This window comes from Pristiophorus japonicus, chromosome 14 (assembly GCF_044704955.1).
Source record: "Pristiophorus japonicus isolate sPriJap1 chromosome 14, sPriJap1.hap1, whole genome shotgun sequence".
In the NCBI taxonomy this organism is placed as follows: Eukaryota; Metazoa; Chordata; class Chondrichthyes; family Pristiophoridae; genus Pristiophorus; species Pristiophorus japonicus.
Genome location: NC_091990.1, coordinates 178,823,084 through 178,847,567, shown reverse-complemented (window position 1 = coordinate 178,847,567; position 24,484 = coordinate 178,823,084). Strand labels below are relative to the sequence as shown.

The 24,484-nt window shown below is 46.5% G+C and overlaps 1 protein-coding gene across 3 annotated transcripts in view; it reads right to left on the bottom strand.

Moving 5' to 3' along the window:
* Positions 1–24,484, bottom strand: part of plekha7b (pleckstrin homology domain containing, family A member 7b) — a 612,799-nt gene that overhangs the window by 416,052 nt on the left and 172,263 nt on the right. For 2 of the 3 annotated variants that reach the window (XM_070899898.1, XM_070899899.1), the window contains exon 1: positions 19,231–19,419. The exons of the other annotated variant lie outside the window; for it this stretch is intronic. In XM_070899898.1, the coding sequence (XP_070755999.1) occupies positions 19,231–19,310 (80 nt within the window). In that variant the 5' untranslated portion in view covers positions 19,311–19,419. Of the gene's footprint in view, positions 1–19,230; positions 19,420–24,484 lie in introns of those variants that run through there. 3 annotated transcript variants of the gene reach the window in all.

Genomic DNA, 24,484 nt, shown 5'->3' with positions numbered 1-24,484 from the left:
TCCAAAGATTCAAGTTCCTCAGAGAAGAAATTCCTCTTCATTTCCGTTTTAAATGGGAAAACCCTATTCTGAAACTAGGCCCCCTAGTTCAAGATTCCCCATGAGGGGAAACATCCTCTCTGCATCTCCCCTGTCAAGCCCAGTCAGTATCTTATATGTTTCAATAAGATCACCTCTCACTTTTCTAAACTCCAATGTATAGGCCCAACCTTTCTTCATATGACAATCCCTTCATCTCAGGAATCAACCTCGTGAACCTTCTCTGAACTGCCTCCAATGCAAGTATATCCCTCCTTAAACAAGGAGGCCAAAACTATACGCAGCACTCCAGGTGTGGTCTCACCAGCGCCCAATACCCTGTACAGTTGTAGAAAGGACTTCCCTAGTTTTATACTCCATTCCCCTTGCAATAATGCCCAACATTCCATTTGCCTTCCTAATTACTTGCTGCACCTGTATGTTAACTTTTTGTGTTTCATGGACAAGGACCCCCAGATCCCTCTGTACCGCAGCATTTTGTAATCTCTCCCCATTTACATAATAATTTGTTTTTTTATCTTTCCGATCAAAGTGGATGACCTTACATTTTCCCACATTATATTCCATCTGCCACATGTTTGCCCACTCACTTAGCCTATCTATATCCCATTACAAATACTTTGCATCCTCCTCACAACTTGTTTTACAACCTATCTTTGTATCAGCAGCAAATTTGGCTACATTACACTCGGTCCCTTCATCCAAGTCATTAATGTAGATTGTAAATAGTTGAGACCCCAGTACTGATCCCTTTGGCACCCCAATAGTTACTGTTTCCCATCATGAAAATTACCCTTTTATCCCGACTCTCCATGCTAATATATTACCCCCAACCCCGTAAGCTCTTAACTTGTGCAATCACCTTTTATGTGGTACCTTATCGAATGCCTTTTGGAATTCCAAATACACTACATCGACTGATTCCCCTTTATCCATCCTACTCATTACATCCTCAAAGAACTCTAATAAATTTGTCAAACATGGGTTCCTTTTCATAAAACCATGCTGATTCTGCTCAACTGCTTTTCTAAATGACCTGCTACTACTTCCTGAATGATGAACTCCAGCATTTTCCCCATGACAGATGTTAAGCTAACTTGTCAAGAGTTTCCTGCTTTCTGTCTCCCTCCTTTCTTAAATTGGAATGTTACATTTGCCGTTTTCCAGTCTGCTGGGACCTCTCCAAAATCCAGGGAATTTTGGTAGATTACAACCAATGCATCCACCGTCTCTGCAGGCATCTATTTTAAGATCCTAGGATGCAGGCCATCAGGTCCAGGGGACTTGTCCACCATCAGACCCATTAGTTTGCCGAGTACTTTTTCTCTAGTGTTCTAGAATTAGAGCATTGCCAAGGCTCCTGTAAGGGAAAGTAGTTAAAGCTGGTGGACATTTTTCAGTGTCATTCTCATGCAAACATAGCAGCACGTAATATATTCTCTGTGTCTTTCATTTATTCGCATTAATAGAAACCAGATAACCTTCCATTCTTCTCACCAGTAGTATTCTTTCAACAGAAAACAATTTTTAAAAAACATTTATGAAACCAGACATATATGGCAATCATCATCATCATAGGCAGTCCCTCAGAATCGAGGAAATCTTGCTTCCACTCCTGAAGCGAGTTCTTTGGAGGCTGAACAGTCCAATACACAGACTCTGTCACAGGTGGGACAGACAGTCGTTGAGGGAAGGGGAGGGTGGTACAGGTTTGCCACACACTCCTTCTGCTGCCTGCGCTTGGTTTCTGCATGCTCTTGGCGTCGAGACTTGAGGTGCTCAACGCCCTCCCGGATGCACTTTCTCCACTTAGGGCGGTCTTTGGCCAGGGGCTCCCAGGTGTCAGTGGTGAGGTCGCACTTTATCAGGGAGGCTTTGAGGATGTCTTTGTGACGTTTCCTCTGCCCACTATATGGAAATAGTTGATGATTGGAAGGACAGAGGGGTATAAAATCACTATTTTCTACCCGATCATCCTTGGCTAAGTTCTGAAAAGCCTGTGAGTTTGGTGGTCTGCAGCTCCCAAGTCAACGTACTCTATTCCAGCTGGTGGGAGGGCATGATCTGATTCCCCAATTGCTCCTTTTCCTCACACTCCACCAGAAAACTGTGGCTGGATTTCACGCAGCAGTGTTATCAAGGTCAGAAACATAGGCCCCAAGTTTCCACACGCGGCGAAAAAGGCGCCCCTCAGAGCTGGGCGCCTGTTTTTCGCGCCGAAAACGGCGCCTAAAAAAACCCTCCGTATTCTCCACCTCCCTGCAGGTCCTCTGGCCCTCGGCGCAGCGCAGCACGAGCTGTGGGGGGCGGAGCCAGGTCCCTGCGCTGAAAACAGTGCCGGGACCTCTGCACATGCGCGCTACAGTGGGCACGCAAGTGCAGTAGCTCCAGGCGCCCAAAACTGTGTGGGAGGGGCCCGAAGCACGCAGCCCCTAGCCCTGGCCGAATGGCCTCACTGGGGCTGCGTGAATAAGGCTCCTCCCATGGCCAGCTCCTGCTTCCTCCCGACCCGACTCGACTCCCGCTTCCTGCCTCCCGCTTTCCCCCCCAGCCTCCCGCCTCCGGGCCCGACCCGACCCCTGCTCCCCCCCCCCACGCCCGCTTCCCCCGCCTCCGGGCCCGACCCGACTCCCGCTTCCCCCCCACCTCCGGGCCCGACCCGACCCCTGCTCCCCCCCCCACGCCCGCTTCCCCCGCCTCCGGGCCCGACCCGACTCCCGCTTCCCCCCCCGGCCTCCGGGCCCGACCCGACTCCCGCTCCCCCCGCCACGCCTCCGGGCCCAACCCGACTCCGGGCCCGACCCGACTCCCGCTTCCCCCCCCCCCACCTCCGGGCCCGACCCGACTCCCGCTTCTGCCCGCCCCCGGACCGGACCCGACACCCGCTCCCCCCCCCCCCGGGACCGGACCCGACACCCGCTCCCCCGCCGCCTCCGGACTGGACCTGACCTCTTTCTCCCTCCCTCCCCCAGACCCGAACCGATCCGACCTCCCTCCCACCACCCCCCCCAACGCCACCTACCTGTTAATCTGGTGCTGGGGACGGGCCCTGCCCGAAGTCTCGGGCTCGGCCCGTTCAGCCTCCCTCCCCCTTCTTCCCACCCCCCAAGCTCCCGGTGCTGCAGTCGGTAAGTAGAAAATGTTTTATTTATAGATTTAAAAAAATATATATATTTCTTAATAATTTTTTGATTGATTTATTGATGTATTTATCATTTATTATTGATGATGGCTCTTTATTTGTAAAACTGAAGTGTTTAATGTTTGTAAACTTCCCTTTAAACACTCCCTCCCCCCCACCATTCCCTACGCCTGATTTGTAACCTGCGCCTGATTTTTTAAAGTGCAGACAAGGTTTTTTCAAGCGTATAAAAATCTTCACTTGCTCCATTCTAAGTTAGTTTGGAGTACTTTTTCACTGTGGAAACTTTGAAATCAGGAGTCAGTGGCCGGACACGACCCCTTTTGAAAAAAAAATTCTGTTCCAAAATGAAACTGTTCTACCTGACTAGAACTGGAGCAAACTAAATGTGGTGAATTCCGATTTCTAAGATACTCCGTTCTACACCAGTTGCTCCTAAAAATCAGGAGCAAATCATGTGGAAACTTGGGGCCATTGAAACATAGAAATTAGGTGCACGAGCAGATCATTTGGCCCTTCGAGCCTGCACCGCCATTCAATAAGATCATGACTGATCATTCCCTCAGTACCCCTTTCCTGCTTTCTCGCCTAACCCCTTGATCTCTTTGGCCGTAAGGGCCATATCTAACTCCCTATTGAATATATCTAACGAACTGGCCTCAACAACTTTCGGCGGTAGAGAATTCCACAGGTTAACCACACTCTGAGTGAAGAAGTTTCTCCTCATCTTGGTCCTAAATGGCTTACCTCTTATTCTTAGACTGTGACCCCTGGTTCTGGAACTCCCCAGCAACGGGAACATTCTTCCTGCCTCTAACCTGTCCAATCCCGTCAGAATTTGATATATTTCTATGAGATCCCCTCTCATTCTTCTAAACTCCAGTGGATACAAGCCCAGTTGATCCAGTCTCTCCTCAAAAGTCAGTCCCGCCATCCCGGGAATCAGTCTGGTGAACCTTCGCTGTATTCCCTCAATAGCAAGAACGTCCTTCCTCAGATTCGGAGACCAAAACTGAACACAATATTCAAGGTGTGGCCTCACCAAGGCTCTGTACAACTGCAGTAAGACCTCCTTGCGCCTACACTCAAATCCTCAAGCTATGAAGGCCAACATGCCATTCACCGCCTGCTGTACCTGCATGCCAAACTTCAATGACTGATGTACCATGACACCCAGGTCTCGTTGCACCTCTCATTTTCCTAATCGGTCACCATTCAGATAATATTCTGCCTTCCTGCTTTTGCCACCAAAGTGGATAACCTCACATTTATCCACATTATACTGAGAAAGGACTCAGCAGAGTTTAAGGGAGGCTGGGCCAGCTGCCCAAATGCAGAGTAGTCGATGGCAAATTACATTTCTTCAATCTGCAGTAATTATCTAGGGCCCCGATTTTCTACAATCACAATTTCTGGCGCCCACGTAAGATAACCCTCGCTAGCGCAAAAAAAACCCAGCACTTTCCACGAAGTAAAATTTATTTTTAGCACCACGCTACCCGAAGACAATTCTGGGGGCGGAGCTTGTGGTGTGAAAAATCAGTGCGCATGAGCTGAGAAAAAGAATCAGTGCGCATGCGTTTGTTGTTCAGTCTGGCATGGAGGACCTTTGGCCAGGGAATGCTGCGGACCAGTGCCAATTTACTTAACTTAAGGTAGGCTTTTTTTACAATGGAGGTCTAAGGTCTCTCTGGGCCATTTTTAAAAAAATCGTTGCTGGGGAAACTGGCACAGTATAATGTGGATAAATGTGAGGTTATCCACTTTGGTGGCAAAAGCAGGAAGGCAGAATATCATCTGAATGGTGACCGATTAGGAAAATGAGAGGTGCAACGAGACCTGGGTGTCATGGTACATCAGTCATTGAAGTTTGGCATGCAGGTACAGCAGGCGGTGAATGGCATGTTGGCCTTCATAGCTAGAGGATTTGAGTGTAGGCGCAAGGAGGTCTTACTGCAGTTGTACAGAGCCTTGGTGAGTCTGCCGCTGACAGTCGGCACCAAAACTTTGGGGAAAATTTCAACTGACATTACACCAAAAAAAAAAATCGGCGGGAACCAAATAAATGGCGCCCAATGATGGCAAAAATTGCCCCCAGTTCCTGAATCCCCTTTACACTGCTGTACCACAATAGACATCTTAACAATGCAACGGCCTGGAAATCCCGGGTCTGTACAAAGTTTCTACGGACCCAGGAAGGCATCGGAAGCGGCAGTTTTCAGCACGCAATGCACATGCGCTGAAAACCGGCTTTTCCAATCTGTCAAGTATCTGGCTTGACAGATCCTCCACATAAGAACATAAGAATTAGGAACAGGAGTAGACCATCTAGCCCCTCGAGCCTGCTCTGCCATTCAATAAGATCATGGCTGATCTGGCCGTGGACTCAGCTCCACTTACCCGCCCTCTCCCCGTAACCCTTCATTCCCTTATTGGTTAAAAATCGATCTATCCGTGACTTGAATACATTCAATGAGCTAGCCTCAACTGCTTCCTTGGGCAGAGATTTCCACAGATTCACAACCCTCTGGGAGAAGAAATTCCTTCTCAACTCGGTTTTAAATTGGCTCCCCCGTATTTTGAGGCTGTGCCCCCTATTTCTAGTCTCCCCAACCAGTGGAAACAACCTCTCTGTCTCTATCTTGTCTATCCCTTTCATTATTTTAAATGTCTCTATAAGATCACCCCTCATCCTTCTGAACTCCAACGAGTAAAGATCCAGTCTACTCAATCTACCCTCATCTCCGGAATGAGCCTAGTGAATCGTCTCTGTACCCCCTCCAAAGCTAGTATATCCTTCCTTAAGTAAGGTGACCAAAACATCCCGGGAGCGAGGACATTTGCTACGGAAGATTGCAGGATTTACGATGATCTTGCCCAGCAAATGTCCTCAAAACTCTTGCACCTGATAAAAGCAGGCGCATAGCCTACTGTTACAGGTGTAAGAATTTAGAAACATACAAAAATATTTAATTAAATTTAAAAAACCACTATTTTTAAAAACACTGCCCACTACTTTATATTTATTTTTAACCATAATTAAAACTTTTTTTTTTAAGTCAGCAAATTTTTTTTCTTTAAGTAATATTTCTATCAACTTTAATTTCTATCGTGTATTTATATGAGGTGTTTTTTTTTAATGTTTTATGTAGTGTTTGTGTGTTTCTCATTCATAGTAATAGGAGTTTCAGACTTACAAAACTCCTATTACAATGAATGAGAAAATACATACCCGTGATTGGATGTCCAGGCGAAACGGGACTCCTGCAGACGTCCCAACGTGAACAGGCTCCGTTGCGCAGGAGGAGGCCTCGAGTCTGGGATCTCTGGTGGGAATTCGACCAAAAGGTAGGTGTGCATCTTTTCTCTTATTTTTAGTCGAATGCCCGCGGGAAAAAGAAAGAGGGATTTCCAGGCCAACATTTGAAGCTGCTTCTTAAAGCAACAGTTCCTAAATATTCACTCAAGTGACCCCAACATTTCCACTCACTTTCACTTGGAATGTTGAAATTATACACTGCATTCGGATCAGATTTCAGTGGAATTGCATTAAGTAACATTCTCCACTTTGCGACTGGTCTCCAGTGTGTAAAATCACTCAGCTGCTGACGTCCTGCATGTGTAGGAGGATACTCATTGCAATGAATTCACGTTGTGCAAGGGAAAACAGTGGTGAAACATTCTTGCCGTGGAAATAAAGAATAGGGATTATACTCTGCTCTGTGAAGATCAGCTTCTTGTTTTGGCTAGCAATCAAACTTAAAACTGATCAACAGGCGGAAAAATTCCAACACTCAACATAACCCAGATAAGCTTTAATCGCATCGAAGCCAATCGCTAAAGGCAAATTTCGCACAACAGCTCAGCTGTTTTGAGAACGTAGACAAAACAAAGCAACCAAATTGAAGTACATTTCACATGTTTTTTTTTTAATGACGTTACGCATTGAGGTACCAACTGCAAAAACTAAAAACCTTTAAACATGGTAAGTTTGGGTCAAAGTGTACTCAATAAGTAGAAAATATTTGAATGGAGTCATTGGCCTCAAACATCAGAGATGAGAGAGGGGTAAACACATGGCTCCACTCCCCATCACTATCCAATGACCTGTGATGGGATGTACATATACTTGAATGTTAGCTGAGGACTGGATTAATCTCACATTTTATATGCTCCCAGTCAGACTGAAAGTTTGCTCACACTCTGTCTCGGCTCATTCACAAAGACAGCCGACTGAAGGTTTGCTGTCACCCATGGAACTTTACCCCCAAATCAGTGAGTCGCCACCTTCACTAGGGAAGGGAAGAACATTCTAGAAATACTTTAAATACAACAGAAAAGGTACAGTGGTTACAGATTTCCCAAATATTACAGCTGCAAAATGTTCGAGTTCTTTAAGCGTTTTAAGAAGTGTGAAGCAACTTTCCCACCAGCCAAGAGCAGCCTGGGGTACGATGGTCAAATGACCACAAAGGCTTTGTGGAAGGAGAGAGAAGAAATTGGAAGGAGTGAGGAACAGGAAATAAAAGTGAAACAGTGAGGGAGGAGAGAGACAACAGTGAGGGAGGAGTGAGGAGAGGAAGAGGGAATGAGGGTGGAGGAAGATAGAGAGGGTAGAAATGAAATGAGAACGGGGGTGGGGGGGGGGGGAGAGCGGGGGAAAGAGAGTGAGAGAGAGAGCAAAGGCGGGGGGGGAGAGGGAGGGAGGGAGAGAGCAAAGGGGGACGAGAGAGAGAGAGAGAGAGAGAGAGCAAACTGGGGGGGGGGGGGAGAAGAGAGAGAGCAAACTGGGGGGGGGGGGGAAGAGAGAGAGCAAGGGGGTGGCAGAGAGAGAGAGAGCGCGAGCAAGGGGGGCAGAGAGAGAGCAAGGGGGGCAGAGAGAGAGCAAGGGGGGCAGAGAGAGAGCAAGGGGGGCAGAGAGAGAGCAAGGGGGGCAGAGAGAGAGCAAGGGGGGCAGAGAGAGAGCAAGGGGGGCAGAGAGAGCAAGGGGGGCAGAGAGAGCAAGGGGGGCAGAGAGAGCAAGGGGGGCAGAGAGAGCAAGGGGGGCAGAGAGAGCAAGGGGGGGGCAGAGAGAGCAAGGGGGGGGCAGAGAGAGCAAGGGGGGGGGCAGAGAGAGCAAGGGGGGGGCAGAGAGAGCAAGGGGGGGGCAGAGAGAGCAAGGGGGGGGGCAGAGAGAGCAAGGGGGGGGCAGAGAGAGAGCAAGGGGGGGGCAGAGAGAGAGCAAGGGGGGGGCAGAGAGAGAGCAAGGGGGGGGCAGAGAGAGAGCAAGGGGGGGGCAGAGAGAGAGCAAGGGGGGGGCAGAGAGAGAGCAAGGGGGGGGCAGAGAGAGAGCAAGGGGGGGGCAGAGAGAGAGCAAGGGGGGGCAGAGAGAGAGCAAGGGGGGGCAGAGAGAGAGCAAGGGGGCAGAGAGAGAGCAAGGGGGCAGAGAGAGAGCAAGGGGGGCAGAGAGAGCAAGGGGGGCAGAGAGAGCAAGGGGGGCAGAGAGAGCAAGGGGGGCAGAGAGAGCAAGGGGGGCAGAGAGAGCAAGGGGGGCAGAGAGAGCAAGGGGGGCAGAGAGAGCAAGGGGGGCAGAGAGAGCAAGGGGGGCAGAGAGAGCAAGGGGGGCAGAGAGAGCAAGGGGGGCAGAGAGAGCAAGGGGGGCAGAGAGAGCAAGGGGGCAGAGAGAGCAAGGGGGCAGAGAGAGCAAGGGGGGCAGAGAGAGCAAGGGGGGCAGAGAGAGCAAGGGGGGCAGAGAGAGCAAGGGGGGCAGAGAGAGCAAGGGGGGCAGAGAGAGCAAGGGGGGCAGAGAGAGCAAGGGGGGCAGAGAGAGCAAGGGGGGCAGAGAGAGCAAGGGGGGCAGAGAGAGCAAGGGGGGCAGAGAGAGCAAGGGGGGCAGAGAGAGCAAGGGGGGCAGAGAGAGCAAGGGGGGCAGAGAGAGCAAGGGGGGCAGAGAGAGCAAGGGGGGCAGAGAGAGCAAGGGGGGCAGAGAGAGCAAGGGGGGCAGAGAGAGCAAGGGGGGCAGAGAGAGCAAGGGGGGCAGAGAGAGCAAGGGGGGCAGAGAGAGCAAGGGGGGCAGAGAGAGCAAGGGGGGCAGAGAGAGCAAGGGGGGCAGAGAGAGCAAGGGGGGCAGAGAGAGCAAGGGGGGCAGAGAGAGCAAGGGGGGCAGAGAGAGCAAGGGGGGCAGAGAGAGCAAGGGGGGCAGAGAGAGCAAGGGGGGCAGAGAGAGCAAGGGGGGCAGAGAGAGCAAGGGGGGCAGAGAGAGCAAGGGGGGCAGAGAGAGCAAGGGGGGCAGAGAGAGCAAGGGGGGAGCAGAGAGAGAGCAAGGGGGGAGCAGAGAGAGAGCAAGGGGGGAGCAGAGAGAGAGCAAGGGGGGAGCAGAGAGAGAGCAAGGGGGGAGCAGAGAGAGAGCAAGGGGGGAGCAGAGAGAGAGCAAGGGGGGGGCAGAGAGAGAGCAAGGGGGGCAGAGAGAGAGCAAGGGGGGGGACAGAGAGCAAGGGGGGGACAGAGAGAGAGCAAGGGGGGGGGCAGAGAGAGAGCAAGGGGGGGGGGCAGAGAGAGAGCAAGGGGGGGGGGCAGAGAGAGAGCAAGGGGAGAGAGAGAGACCGAGCGCGCAAATGGGGAGCGAGCGTGCAAAATAGTGCACAAAGGGGGAGAGAGCGAGCGAAAGAGAGAGCAAAGGGGGAAGAGAGTGAGCGAGAGCAAAAGGAGAGAGAGAACGCAAAGGGGGAGAGAGTGACCGAGAGAGAGAGAGAGAGAGAGAGGAATGAGATAAAAGTGGAGAGAAAGAAAGGTGAGAGAGAAAGAATGCAAGAGAGCAGGAAGGCACAAGAAAGACAGAAGGTGCAAGAGACACGAGAGAAGGAACGAGAGAGAAGGAAGGCGAGAGAATGTAGCTGAGAGAAAGAAAGAGAGAAAGAGTGAGTGTAGCCGAGAGAGCGAGAGAGCGAGAGAGCCTCAAGCTTTGCTCTTGTGATTCTGGACATCCTGCAAACCCCATCTGGATGACAGCTTCAGACACCATCCAAGCTAACTGATATCTAGTTATAGGTTTTAACATAAAAGACTGAAGTCCCAATTATAGTTCACAGGATATTTGCCAAATGGCACATAATACTGTCATGATCAGCTTGTATAAAAAGTTAGCTGAGTAATATATTCTATTTAAGGAGAAACGGATTTATGAATAAATCAGTTGCTCATATCAAGGACCTGCAAGCCAGAGATTCCTGATCAGCAACGCCCCTTTAAGAAAGCAAGCAGTAGCTTTATGCTCATGGTTATAATCGACTATTTAATTTACTCACGTAGATTATCCATATAAATCTAAGTTATTTTATCTTATAGTCGAAAGAAAGAGCCTGCATTTTCTTTAAAGTGTGTTCAGTGCTGCTGTGATGTAGCTTGTGGCAAACCTCTTTTTTGAGATGAGGACAGGTTACTGATAACTGCACAGTTACAAAACACAACTTTCCTTATAAAGGCTTTCCAATCAGGCCTGGTTAATGTCCATTTAAACCAGCGCTAAGAAAAGCAAAGTGTTCCCGATAAAGCAGCAGTGAGCATGGTCATCTATCAAAGAACCAGGAGAGGGCTAAAGGTGGAGGTCATTTGAAGGTTAACTTCTTTAAAAATAATTGTCAAACTCACAGCTGTAAAGTGGACTGGCCAGGACTATAGTCTTGTAAAACAGACTAGAGAACTGCCAAATTGCAAATAACAGTAGCACCTAATGTCTGGAAAATGGTGTTTTATTGAATATAAATAATAGCATGAATTATGAGAGAGTTTACATACCCAGACAGACCAATAATGAGATCATAACTAGGTGTAGATGGAAAGACCAAAGTGGAAACCTAGCTCATGGGTTTAGGATGTGTGTGGGAGGGAGGGGGTGGGAGAGAAGTGACAGAGAAGTGCTGGAATGTGGATTTGTGTCTGAAATTCTTATCCTTCGCCCACGGAGATCCTGATCTCAAGCTGTATTGTTGAGGAATAGCACAAAATGGAGAGAGAGCGAGCGAGCGCGAGAAGCATCCTCAATCCATATTTATGCGCCACATGGGTTGGTTTGGAGAAGTCTGGTAGCAGATTGTGCAATCGGAAACTCTTGCCATGGATGTTACATGGGGTAGGGAGACCCAAATGGTAAACGGGTGCTGTATTTCATGAAAGTCGACATATCCCAAAGTTGTCATCTTGGCTTATGTTAACCTAAGCATGTATGTTCCACTCTTCTGAAGAGGTGATTTATGCTGAGGCATAGCCCTCTTCTGAGCAACAAGCAGCAACAGAAAGACAACAAACGAGTGTATTTCAAGTTTTGGGGATGGGGTGCATCATTTATCCCTTTTTTGGAACACATTTGTTTTGCTTTTGGCATCGCTAGCCACACAATTACTGTCACTCTCCCACCCATTATGCAGGATTTCTGCAAGTCTTTGCTGCCAGAATGTATCTATTCCGAATGTCACTTCTTGTCCTTCTATTGTTTTAATAGCCACACTTAAAATGACACAATCCACTGACCATAACACACACACACTCTGGGATATCTACAAGTCTCCAAAGAGGGAGTTCTTCAACTTGACTAAGCAGCAGCAAGGTATTTCCTCAGATCAAACAAAAGCCTCAAATTTAAAATTCTCATCCTTGTATTAAAATCCCTCCATGGCTTCGCCCCTTCCTATCTCGATAGCCTCCTCCAGCCCGACAACCCTCTGAGAACTCTGCGTTCCTCCAACTCTGGACTCTTGTGCATCCCAAATTTCTTTGCCCCAGCACTGGCAGCCATGCTTTCAGCGGTCTAAGCCCCAAGCACTGGAATTCCCTCTTGAAACCTCTCTGATTCTCTACCCCTCTCTCCTGCTTTAAGACGCTCCTCAAAACATACCTCTTTGACTAAGCTTATGGCCACCTATCCTAATATTTCCTTATGTGGCTCGGTAGCACATTTTGTCTGATAACGCTGTGAAGCACCCTGGGATGTTTTACGGTGTTAAGGTGCGATATAAATGCAAGTTGTTGTTGTTGTAAAATGGGCCAATGAACCTGGAGCGTCTTTCACACATCTCCGAACAGCAAATTACAAAATAAAAAATGTAAACAATAGATGAATTGAAAACAGTACATGAGGACTGCTGTTATGAAATAGCAGTAAACTAATCACAACCTCAGGACTGACCAGCTTACCGTACTCTTTTCATCCTTGGCTTTGATCATTCACTTAGGTTTATAAATACAAAAAAATCCTTAAATTAATTAATGCTTACAGTGCTACAAGCAGCAGCCCCAACACTGACGACAAGGTTATAGTACACATGAGGTAGCGCTATGAAAATCAAAAGTTTTGCAGATGTTATAGATGGTGAGTATATAGATTATGGGAGGATAAGATCAAATAAACCAAAGAACCTTCTTCATCCATAACCATCATGTGATTGTGTAAATTAATTGTGGTTTGGACAAGAGGAGGTGCTCTGCGTGACATCTGAAGGCATTCATATGTTATGTAAATGAAGCCGATAGCACTCAAAGGTGATAATCTGCTAACTGCCGATTGCAATGTCGATCGAAAACTTTTGGATTTCTTAACTTCTGCACTGGACAGTGGGCCCGATGGTTGTGCTGCTAAATGGGCCACATCTGTTTGGTGAGTTGGCAAAGTTGCCTCATTAAAGTGGAAAATCATAGGCTAGTGACTGCAGCAGAATACTCCAGTCACCTCAGCTCACCTTACAGGGCCATTGCAGGCCAATTCAAAAAATTTAAATGCAGTCTTTATCATATGCCTACATTACAGTGGATGCAAATGATAATATAAACGTGGTAGACTCCAACTAAATTTTTAATTTATGGCTGCAATTTGAACAAACCAACTAAATAGAACAGGTTGCATTGGGTCATTCACCTTCCCCATCGATAATATAGTCAAATAATTCCATTTCATCATTAATAAATAACACGGCTCTCACCAAATCCTGGAGAAAGTACTGTGTTCCTTTTGTCACTATGATAATCAATTCAGTGGGTTATGGTAATTACACAGAAATGTTGCATGCAAATGAATTTCACCAGCAATTTGAAAGACACAATATATACTAGAGAGACTACATTAGCTTTGCTCATATGGACAATAAAGTATACTATTTATATCATATTTGCATGCATAGATTAGGTGGATTACCAAAGAAATCCACATCTATAACTCAATTACACATAACACCTGCTACAGAGTAAAGTCATTGTACATTGATATCGTTCAGCATCTGCACGTTATAAGGGCCATGTTCTCATGAAAATAAAAGTGCTTGTTCAATTTTCCCTCTTTCCCTGATGGCATTGGTGCTTATAGTTCCACAGCCACCTTTCAGTACTTGCTGGAAAGGACATTTTTCATATATAAGCGCTTAGATAATGCAAATCAGCAGCTATTGAACTGTGTCGGCATCACAGCTGAGCTTGACCTTGCCCTCACTGGACAAACACATCGGACAAGTACTTCCAGCAGCAGTTACTGGATAGCCAGCAGAAACCCCAGACGATCCATCCTCTCCTGAGCAGAGGGACAAAGGTCAATTGCAACATTCCTGCCACTGCTCCAACTGAGATGGGGTGACTCCGTACAGATTGAGAATCAAACCTGGAACTGTCCTGGTATGCATGGCTTAGTAACACATCAGGCAGTTTAGTACTCAGCTGGTCTGTCAATACAACACAATAAAAATCCATTGCTGTGTCAAATATGCATGGTGTCAACATAATAAAACTGACACATAAGGTTCAAAGCCCAAACAAAAAGAAGTTTACTAAACATTTTTTCTTGAAGTTAGTGGCCCTTTAATGTTCATTGTGAACTCAAATTATTTAAGATATTGCAGCACATCAGTCTGTCAAGTTTAAGATGAATCTAACAGCAACACTTCAGAAGCCACCACCTTTTCATCAACTTTCCTGTTTCATAATAAAATAAAATGACTGTGCCACACAGGGATTCCCAGGAGGATTCTTTTCCAACAAATTTCTTATTCTTCGCAGCTCAACGAACTGCAGTTATTTTTAGACTGCAGCAACTTTGCTCTAAAACTGAGAACACGGATTCATGGAGAGGAAAACGTAATATCTCAACTATTTCCGTAGGCTTAACCTCAAAATTGAGCCATGCCAGAAAAAAGATTTCAGCTCCTCATAATCAAGCAATATGTTTTAGCTCAGAGGTAATTTTTCAAGTGTGTTTGTCCTCCTGATTGCCTCCCCTCCCAAATGCACCAACTCCTGCTGGGGTACAGTTCCACTGGCGCAGGTCGATCTCGAGTACCTCACCCAATTGGCCATTCTATACGTCAGCCGAGAAAGCGAGTGTCGTCATGTGAAGAGATCCAAAATGGAGCCCAATCTATCCTCATCATACAAGAACAGTACAACAAGAGTCACCGGATAACAATAAAGACAAAGAGGTTTAAATCAGCTAGCCACCTTCGCGCTGCCTGCTCATTAGCATGATTTCCGCATGCAGCCGCTGTTCATCAGCAGGCCAAAATTATGACTTCCAAGCACTGCTTAAGCTAGCCTGCACCTCTTAAACGGGAGGTACATTGTGGCTGGAGCAGGTGCTGGGAGTCATGCAGGAAATGAATCTGACCTTGGAAATAGTGAAGAATGGGACAACATGGGAGAAAGCAAGCTCCAAGGTTTTCCGACACTGCACTGGAGGAGGAGCGATGTCCTCGATCCGCAGAGAGACGGACAAAAAGCAGCAAGAGCAGATAGCTGTGGAGGGCAGTGTCAGGAGTCTAGCCCTGAGCACCTGGATGCAGTGCTGCAGTAAGTACAATGACCTCACATGAGTGGTCAAGGTCAGTGAATGCATCTTCAAATATCATATCCTACCAACTGCACCACTAGCCTCAAACACTCTTCATTTCACCACATCCCGATCACTCACCTACCAACAATCTCTATCAGTCAGGACTCATACCTAACATTCATATGCTCCAGCACACCCTCACACAATTAGCACTGCCGCAAGCCTAACACAAACATCTCAATGCTTGCACACACTTGCCAGCTATTCAACTATGACAGCCACATCACACAGTTAGATTCCATGGCACTTCCCTATCTCTTGCAAGTTGGCACACAACCAGAGGCAGCAGGACCTAACTGGAGGGCGACAGGCATGCCTGCATGTCCTGACCCCCATGGAGGAGACAGTGCTGGCCATTATTGGAATGGCCATTGTGGAGGCTGTGGCCAGCAGCGGGGCTGAAACCAGCAGCAGGGCTGAAACCATACCTAATCCTCCTCATGTGAGGTCATTGTACTTACTGCAGCACTGCATCCAGGTCCTCATGTCTAGACTCCTGACACTGCCCTCCACAGCTATCTGCTCTTGCTGCTTTTTGTCCGTCTCTCTGCGGATAGAGGACATCTCTCCTCCTCGAGTGCAGTGTCGGAAACCCTTGGAGCTTGCTTTTTCCCATGTTGTCCCATTCTTCACTATTTCCGAGGTCATTCATTTCCTGCATGACTCCCAGCACCTGCTCCAGCCACAATGTACCTCCCCCTTCCATCGCATCCCACAATTTCTTCTGACTTGGAAGCTGCAGATGGTGTAAGCATGGACCTCTTACTTTACCCTCCCTCCCCTCAACACAAACCTTATCCATCTGCCTTATACCTTTCAGATACCCAAGAACTGCAACCTTGTCAGGCAATGGAGGAACACCAAGAAGACAGTGACGATGAAAACACACCATCGCTTGATTTCACACTTGTAGCCAACAGCTCAGATATGGACATTGCGGGTATTTGGAGAATAGCATAAAGGCCAGATTTGCACATGGTGAGAACTCAGGCACGAGTGTGCTGCAGCCAGGGTAGGGGGCAAGGATAGCACCTACTCACCGGAGAGTGAGGTCACACACACACACACACACACACACACACACACACGAGTTCTGCTGCAGAAGATTAAATGAGGACTTCAATGGAGCAGGCGACAGAAGGTGGCTGAGGGGCGTACAGAGCAAAATGATGGATTCATTGGGAAGCCTGCCAGAAAGCCGATGTTCAGTGCCAAGGAGCATGGAGGAGTCCAGCACCAACCTGGCACAGGGCTTTTCGCATAGCGGGGAGACCAGTCTTTCCAGCATGGGAGTGGTGGCCAACTCCATGATCACACTCGTGGACCCAACCATGACGCAGCATCGAATGGCTGATGTCTCAGCTTCCATTGCAGCACAAGCAGAATCCACCCAACGTCTGAGAGGAAATTCAGACTGCTGCCACCATGGCTCTAAATACCAGTGTGCAAAGAGGCTCCAAGAGTGTCGCAGCACTCCTGCAATCTGTCTCCAACAGATCTGCTCCCTAATGACACTCGACAGATGTGGCTTCGGGCGGAGAGCCCTTCTCCCCTTTCTCCTCCTCCTTCTCGCTCTTCTAAAAGCTTGCCCTGCTCTGCGTGGCCTCTGCTCATTCTCCCACTCAACGCCACCCATTGGCCACTAGGCCACCCTTGTCTGGAAGCAACTGGTTTGTACAGAAGCCTTGAAGTCAGCAAAAAGTCCTTCAGCACCGACCACACCACTCCCTGTAGACTTTTGCAACTTGAAACAACTATGGAAAGCACCAAGCACTTGTAGAATTGTACCCACAACCAAAAGAAATCAACCAGCAACTAACCTGTATGTAGTTGATGATCCCTTTCAATAGATCTGGTGGAATGCCCTTCATTATGCTTAACACGTGTTCAGCTGGGCAAGGTTAAGAAAGGGTGTCAACTGGAGTGTGGAGCTCCAAAATGGCAGCAATGTGTCAATTTAACATTGCACACTGATTAACGTCATGGTCTGCCTGCTCTGCATACTTCCGGTGAACGATAGCTGTGTGTGCAAGGCCTTCATCAATATGGCGTCCGGCCGATTCACAACAGAAGTGTGTGCCCACACAGCTGACGTCATTTTGCTCCCTGAATGTCACCGGTAGCGCCAACATAACGGGCGCTAGCAAGTTTAATTTAGCGCCGCAAGAACCTAAAACAAATTGTTGTACCCCTATCATTGCCACAGCTAAGATCTCGCATCTCAGCATAGACCAGGATGGAACCAAAAACCCTCCTGGATCATACAACCAAATCCCACATTGGCTAATGCGCTTACTCACCAAGCCATCGGGTCATTTTTACAACTTCTTCCTAAAGTTCAGGTGGATGCAATCTATCACAAGAAATGTAACGTAGAATTTTCTAAATTAACATGGTCATGTTGCAGGATTAACCAGTTTTCCACAGAAAGGATTTGGAAAAATCAAACTTACTTTCAAGGCCAAAAAGCAAAATACTGCAGATGCTGGAAATGTGAAATAAAACAAAAATCACTGGAGCAATGCACAATAAGTGATTAATTGCAATAATGAGAGTTTTGCCTCCTGCGCAGATCACAGCTGTCCTTTCATCATTTCCTGATGCCGACCAGAGCACTATATCGTTCATTTGGTCTTTTTCTGGGTGTGGTTGTTATATATGTATCTCCCTCGCACCCTCGCCTCTGCCACCCTCACTTTCCTTCCCCTTGTTCGGTTCCTTATTAAATGCCATTCTTCTCCAACATCTTTCAGTACAGGTACTGAGGGTTTATACCTAAAACGTCATGTAACTCCTGCTTTCTCAACACATACTGCCTGACCTGCTGAGTATCTCACCGTTTTTTGTTTTAGTTTATGCTTTAAAGTAAAGTATATTCATACAAGTTTAAAAATACAGCAGAGATATGAAACGAGGCCAATGCTAATGAGGCTTTGAGGTGGTTTCCCCCAAACTGTGAACATTGAGAAATTAGTTAGACTGTCTCAGTAATTGATAAACACCTCACACCCACTGCGTTGGCAGGCCCATTCTCATGGGCATTTGGCAGTAGTTGTCTGGCATAAGCCTTCCTCCAGAGTTGCAAACACAGGGCAGATTTTTTTTTTCAAAAAACAGACACGCAGGCAGTCAGAGAGGTTTTAAAAATAGGTTGCGAGGGCAAGCTTTCACCTGGCTTAGAAGTTTAGGATGTAGAATTGTAGCTGGAAATCAAGGAAGACACTTGATGAGCCGAATGGCCTCCTTCTGTGCTGTACGAAACGATAACTTTATGACAACCCACTGGGGTTACATCGTCCGCTCATTATCTTGAATTATTACATAAAGACAAGTTGTACCGATTTAATTCAGTGAGTCCGATCATAACTGTTACTCTGCAATTACCAGGTGCTTCCTTAGTCCACCTTCAAAAAGATTGGAGATGCATGCAAATGTACACGAGACACACACATGTCCAATTCAGACCGGAAAGAGACACTGTTGTTACACCCTTGGGTTACACTATTGTCCAAGTAGATACAGAGGATCCACTTAAATGACTAACTAATAGGTACTACGGTAATTCTAAACTTGTAACAAACACGATGTTATGTGTCTCATTTCTTCAGATGAACGCTACTGATGATCATGATCGGCAGCAAAAACATGAATAAATGGGAAATAAATGGTACATAAGCAGGCCTCCAAGGTCACGCTGATTAGAGAATGCATCCCATTGCATTGTAAAACTGAACCGAGCAAATGATAGCAAAATTCAAATGCAACTTAATTCTTTTAAAACAAAAATACATTCGACAATAAACTTGAATATTTAAAAAACGTCAAGTACTTTCTTGGTCAAAGGGCATTTTATAATACTGTACACAAGGTTACTAAAACAAAAGAAAGTCTGCTGCAGCAAGGAAAGCAATGGCAAGACACAACAGCAAACTCACACTGAGCTCCAGTGACTCACAGTTTGAAGAACAAAAAACAATCACACAATTGCACAATTTTTCTTGTCAAAGTAAAAAAAAAATCACCTCAGTCAAGACCCAAACATGAATGTAAATCAATATAGATGACTTGCTGGCAACTGTAAATCCTCAGACGGTAATGAAGAGTAATTAAAAAGTAACTGAGTCGGTGAATTGAAACTATACAACAGTAGTTCAACAAGTTAATGGCTTTCAGCGACAAGTCGATAGTTTAAGTTTACTGCCCTTACCTGAAGACCACAAGGCATGATGAATCAACTCTCTCTGTAACCGGATTGGATTTCTTTTGATCTCTTTCAGCTTCTTGCATTCCCTTCGACAATGCCAGAGGTTTCGTTTTTGTTCGATTGAAAAATGAAAGCTTTTTTTCTTAAAGGCAGCACTTTAATGGGATATTCACTTTTACTATGCTCTCGCTGCAGGCTCAATGTTCAGAGTCCACTTCATTCAATTCACGACTCCTCCCCCACCCCCTCCCTTATTCCAAGCACTGCCTTCTGCATTTTGTGCAGCTGATAACGCATGCCTCCAGCAATGTAAAAAAAACAACACTCTCTTCACCCAGGACTTTGTTTTTCCTGCACAAATGGAAGAATGAACCACATTAAATATGAAACTCGACATTTATGAAAACGTTATGTATTCACTGCAAAATTAAGACTTCTTAAAAATATATACAGAATGATAAGAAACCTTATGAGACTAGTTAGATTGCTATAACTAAAAATATTCATTTCGAAAAAAGTGCTGCATATTATTCAGAAAAGGGGTGAAGTTCATATATACACCAACTAATCCATTCCCCTCCTGGTCACTATCTCACAAACCAATCGAGTAAACATCACCATTCTCAATTACTTCTGATTCACTAGACGAGTTTAAAAAAAACAAACGGCATGCTTTAAATCCCTCAGATTGATGGACCAGTCACTCGCAAGACAAATAAATTGTGTTTGCCTTCCTATACCCATGCTTATTGCAAACTGCAGACAATACAGAAATATTTTACATACATTTATACATTCTTTATTTTCAAGTATCTCTGCTGAAAAAAGGATAGGGAGTTCCAGGTTGCCATAGACCTTTAGGTCTTGCAGCACAATCCATTTGAGCACACTTTGCCTACTATTTTATGTCAGTTACAACATTTTGACTGCGGCTGCTATATAACTAAGTAAACATTTTTTTTAATTTAAAATAGTATAACGAACAACATATGGCTGGCAGAGAGTTTACAACAGTAATTCAATCCAAGGATCCAGCTGATACTTAAGTCACTCAGGCTTCACTCTGGTAAGACTGTTTGATTAAATTACTACTTTTTACTGAACTGCTGTCCATTCATTATTACCCTGGGTTTATTTTGTCTCGATTGCCAACAGTTCATACAAAATAAAAATCAATATAATAGATACACTGACTCTCTTGTTTTTAATCTACCTGAACCTCAGTTATAACATCTCAATAGGTTGTTTACATGCATCTCAGCATCATTCATCATCATAGGTGGTCCCTCGGACGAGGATGACTTGCTTCCGCGAGAGTTCACAGGTGTTTCAATGAAGGACTCGATGTCCAGTCCTGAACTCCAGTTGAGGGGGTGGAAGATGCCTGTGCATGAATTTATTTTTTTTAAACGTGTGGTGACCGTTGCACATCAGCCACCACACGGGCTTGACAGAGCTGGATCTTTATCCAGTGGCAAGGATTAACCAGGACCGACTGGAGACCTGCTCTGCTGCACGGACCGAGTGCGCACACATATCACAGTGTGGGCTGGTCCTTGCTGCCCCTGGGCCCTCGGCTCTTCTGGGCCCCGTACCCTCATTCGCCGCACCTCCGCCACCATGTTCCAGGACCCGGCGCTCCAGCTCTATTTATCGCCCCGACCTGCGGTGCTGTTCTCACAGAGGTCGGGTCAGCCCATTTCATGGCGTCATTACATAGCTAATGTAGAACGGCAACAGCTCGTCCTGACAATTTAACAAAAATGAATTTAGTGTATTCAGTTGAACAGATGATGGGTTCAAAAGACCTCAATTCAGCTTTCGTAAGTGCTTATAGTTATTTGACAGTTTAACGCAACCTTTATATTACAGAAGCTTTTCTGCACATGCTCAGACTATAGGTTCTGCCTTCAACTAACAAGAGTCACCGCTCTGAGCAAAATATCAAGCTTTTGGGAGGGGCTGAAGCATTCAAGTAAAAATTTTAATTAAACTTGACATACAATAGACAATTCAGTGGGTGCATTTAATCATGCGATTGTGAAATACGTATTTTGTTTTTTATTTTGTTTAAAATCTTATTTTTATGATATTTACCTACACTTCTTCCATTATAAAATGGTTATAAATGTAAACCAATTGGAAAGGTTGACATGGACAATTTCTACAGTAAATTTTAAAATAATAAAAAAGTGTTACAGGAAACAAAATTTGTAGACAAGGCAGTAACAAGATCTTTAATAATATCATAGGCAGTCCCACGCAATCGAGGAAGACTTGCTTCTACTTCAGAAGTGAGTTCTTTGGTGGCTGAACTGTCCAATATGAGAACCACAGACTCTGTCACAGGTGGGACAGACAGTCGCTGAGGGAAGGTGTGGGTGAGTCTGGTTCGCTGCACGCTCTTTCCGCTGCCTGCGCTTGATTTCTGCATGCTCTCGGCAATGAGACTCAAGGTGCTCAGCGCCCTCCCGGATGCGCTTCCTCCACTTAGGGCGGTCTTGGGCCAGGGACTCCCAGGTGTCAGTGGGGATGTTGCACTTTATCAGGGAGGCTTTGAGGGTGTCCCTGTAGCGTTTTCGCTGCCCACCTTTGGCTCGTTTGCCATGAAGGAGTTCAGAGGAGAGCACTCCATTAATAATATAGATTACGAGCTGATCCCCTATGGCACTGCTCAGAGCTAGTCTGGATTCTGATGCTTAGCTACAAGTGCTGAACTTGGCCTGTCCCTTTTTTTTAAAAAAAGGCTGAAGTGTGTGGGAAAGTGCTCTGATCAACCATATCTTTGGATCAATCGGAGGCTAATTGCTGCTGATCAAGGAAGTTCCTCTCTAGATTTGCAGCTGCTGGTAAAACTCTGGCTCCTCTCCTTGGGGAGTGGAAAGGTAATCAACAACAACTTGCCTTGCTATAATGGCTTTAACACGGAAATATATCCCAAGGTGCTTCACAGAGATGTAATTAAACAAAAAGTGGACACAAAGCCAAAGAAAGAGAGCAGACCAAAAGCTTGGTCAAAACAATGGATGAGAGACAGAGATTTAATTCAAGGAGGGAATTGCAGATTGCAGGGCATAGACAGTTAAAGGTAATGCAAGATCATCAATGCTGGGGCAAAGGGGCGAATGCACAAGTGTCATCACTCCGAGCAAAAATATCACATCCAAGCTTGTGGGAGGGACCGAAGCACCAACATCCCCAGCATTGAAGCACAGACCACACACGACCAGCTCCGCTGGGCAGGCCACATTCTTCACATGCCTGACAAGACTCTCAAAGCAAGTGCTCCACTCGGAACTCCTACACGACAAGCGAGCTCAAGGTGGGCAGAGGAAACATTTCAAGGACACCCTCAAAGCCTCCTCGATAAAATGCAACATCCCCACCGACACCTGGGAGTCCCTGGCCAAAGACTACCCTAAGTGGAGGAAGTGCATCCGGGAGGGCGCTGAGCACCTCGAGTCTCATCGGCGAGAGCAGGCAGAAACCAAGCGCAGGCAGCGGAAAGAGCGTGCGGCAAACCAGTCCCACCCACCCTTTCCTTCAATGACTATCTGTCCCACCTGTGACGGGGACTGTGGTTCTCATATTGGACTGTTCGGTCCTAAGAACTCATTTTGAGAGTGGAAGCAAGTCATCTTTGATTTCGAGGGACTGCCGATGATGAGGATAATTCACAAGAGACCAGAGTCAGTGAAAGAGAGTGTTCTTGGTGGTTTTTAAAGGCACAGTAGGGTGAAGCATGACAGCAGTTGAACACAAAAATAAGATTTTTAAATTGAGAATCTGGGAAACAATGTTGGTCATTGAGGACATGAATGATGTCTTTGGTCTACTTATTTGTTCAATTGGAGGAAATTGCGCTTAATTCAGACTGGTTATCAGACAAGCTGTGTGACAGCACAGAAACAGTGTGGGGGGTTGAGCAAGATGGTAGAAAGGTAGAGCTGTGTGTTACCAGTGGACATCTGGACACGGACCCCATGTCGACAGATGATGCCACCAACTAACAGCACGTAGATGATAAAGAGGAAAAGGTGACCAAGGATGTACCTTTGGCGGACGCCAGAGATAACAATGTACAACAGGAAGAGATGTCATTGCTGGAGATGCGGCGGTTGTGATTGGATAGGTAAAAGTAGACCCAGCGAGGGCAGTCCCACTGACCTGGACACAAATATGGTCAACCATGTCAAAGGATGTAGAGAGGTAGAGCAGGATGAGAAGGGAAATGCACCTTAGTCACAATTACACAGGATACCATTTGTGATTTTGATTCGGGTCATGTCAATGCCATGGCAGGGCAGAAACCTGATGGGAGAGATTCATACATGGAGTTCTGGGAACAGATTCGGGAGGGAACAATACGTTCAAATATTTTGGAGAGCATAGGTACGTTCGAGATGATGTAATAGTTTGCAAGGACAGAGGAATAGAGGGTGCAATTTTTGAGCAAGGGTTGATGACGGCTGTTTTGACAAGGAGGTGGACAGTGCCCAAATGATGGGGAACAGTTTACGCTCTCAGCTAGCATGGGGCCAGTACAGGAAGTTTAGTGGGAATGAGGTGAAAGGATCAGGAGGTTGGTCTCATGGACAAGATAAGCTTGGTGAGGGCAAAAGAGGAAACTAGGGAAAGACGGGGAATTAGTGCTCGGTCAGGGAAAGACTGTGGTGAGGTTTGGCTTGGTCGTTAATGAGAATGGAGAAAGATAGCTGACAGGATAGTCTCAATCTTAAGCGAAAAAGAAATCCGTAAACTCTTCACACATGTTATTCGAAGCGTGGGTGGAGGGGCTTTAGAAGGTGGGTGATAGTGGACGAGGAGGCAGAAGAGAATAAAGATTTTACTGGGAACAAGGACATCAAAAGGTGAAGGAGGAGAGGAAATGGCTGACCAGATGAACAGCTGCAGAATTATTGTGGCAAATTAAAGGTCAAAGGTTGTGGCAGTTGGCAGCGTAAAAGTGCAATTGTTAGTGACTTATGGGAGTTTTATTTTTCCCCAGAGCAGATGCAGAAGGAAGTGGGGTTGGAAATGGGTGGTGAGGGATAAAAAAAAAAAGTGGTCAGAGATAGAAACATAGAAAATAGGTGCAGGAGCAGGCCATTCGGCCCTTCTAGCCTGCACCTCCATTCAATGAGTTCATGGCTGAACATGCAACTTCAGTACCCCATTCCTGCTTTCTCGCCATATCCTTTGATCCCCCGAGTAGTAAGGACTTCATCGAACTCCTTTTTGAATATATTTAGTGAAT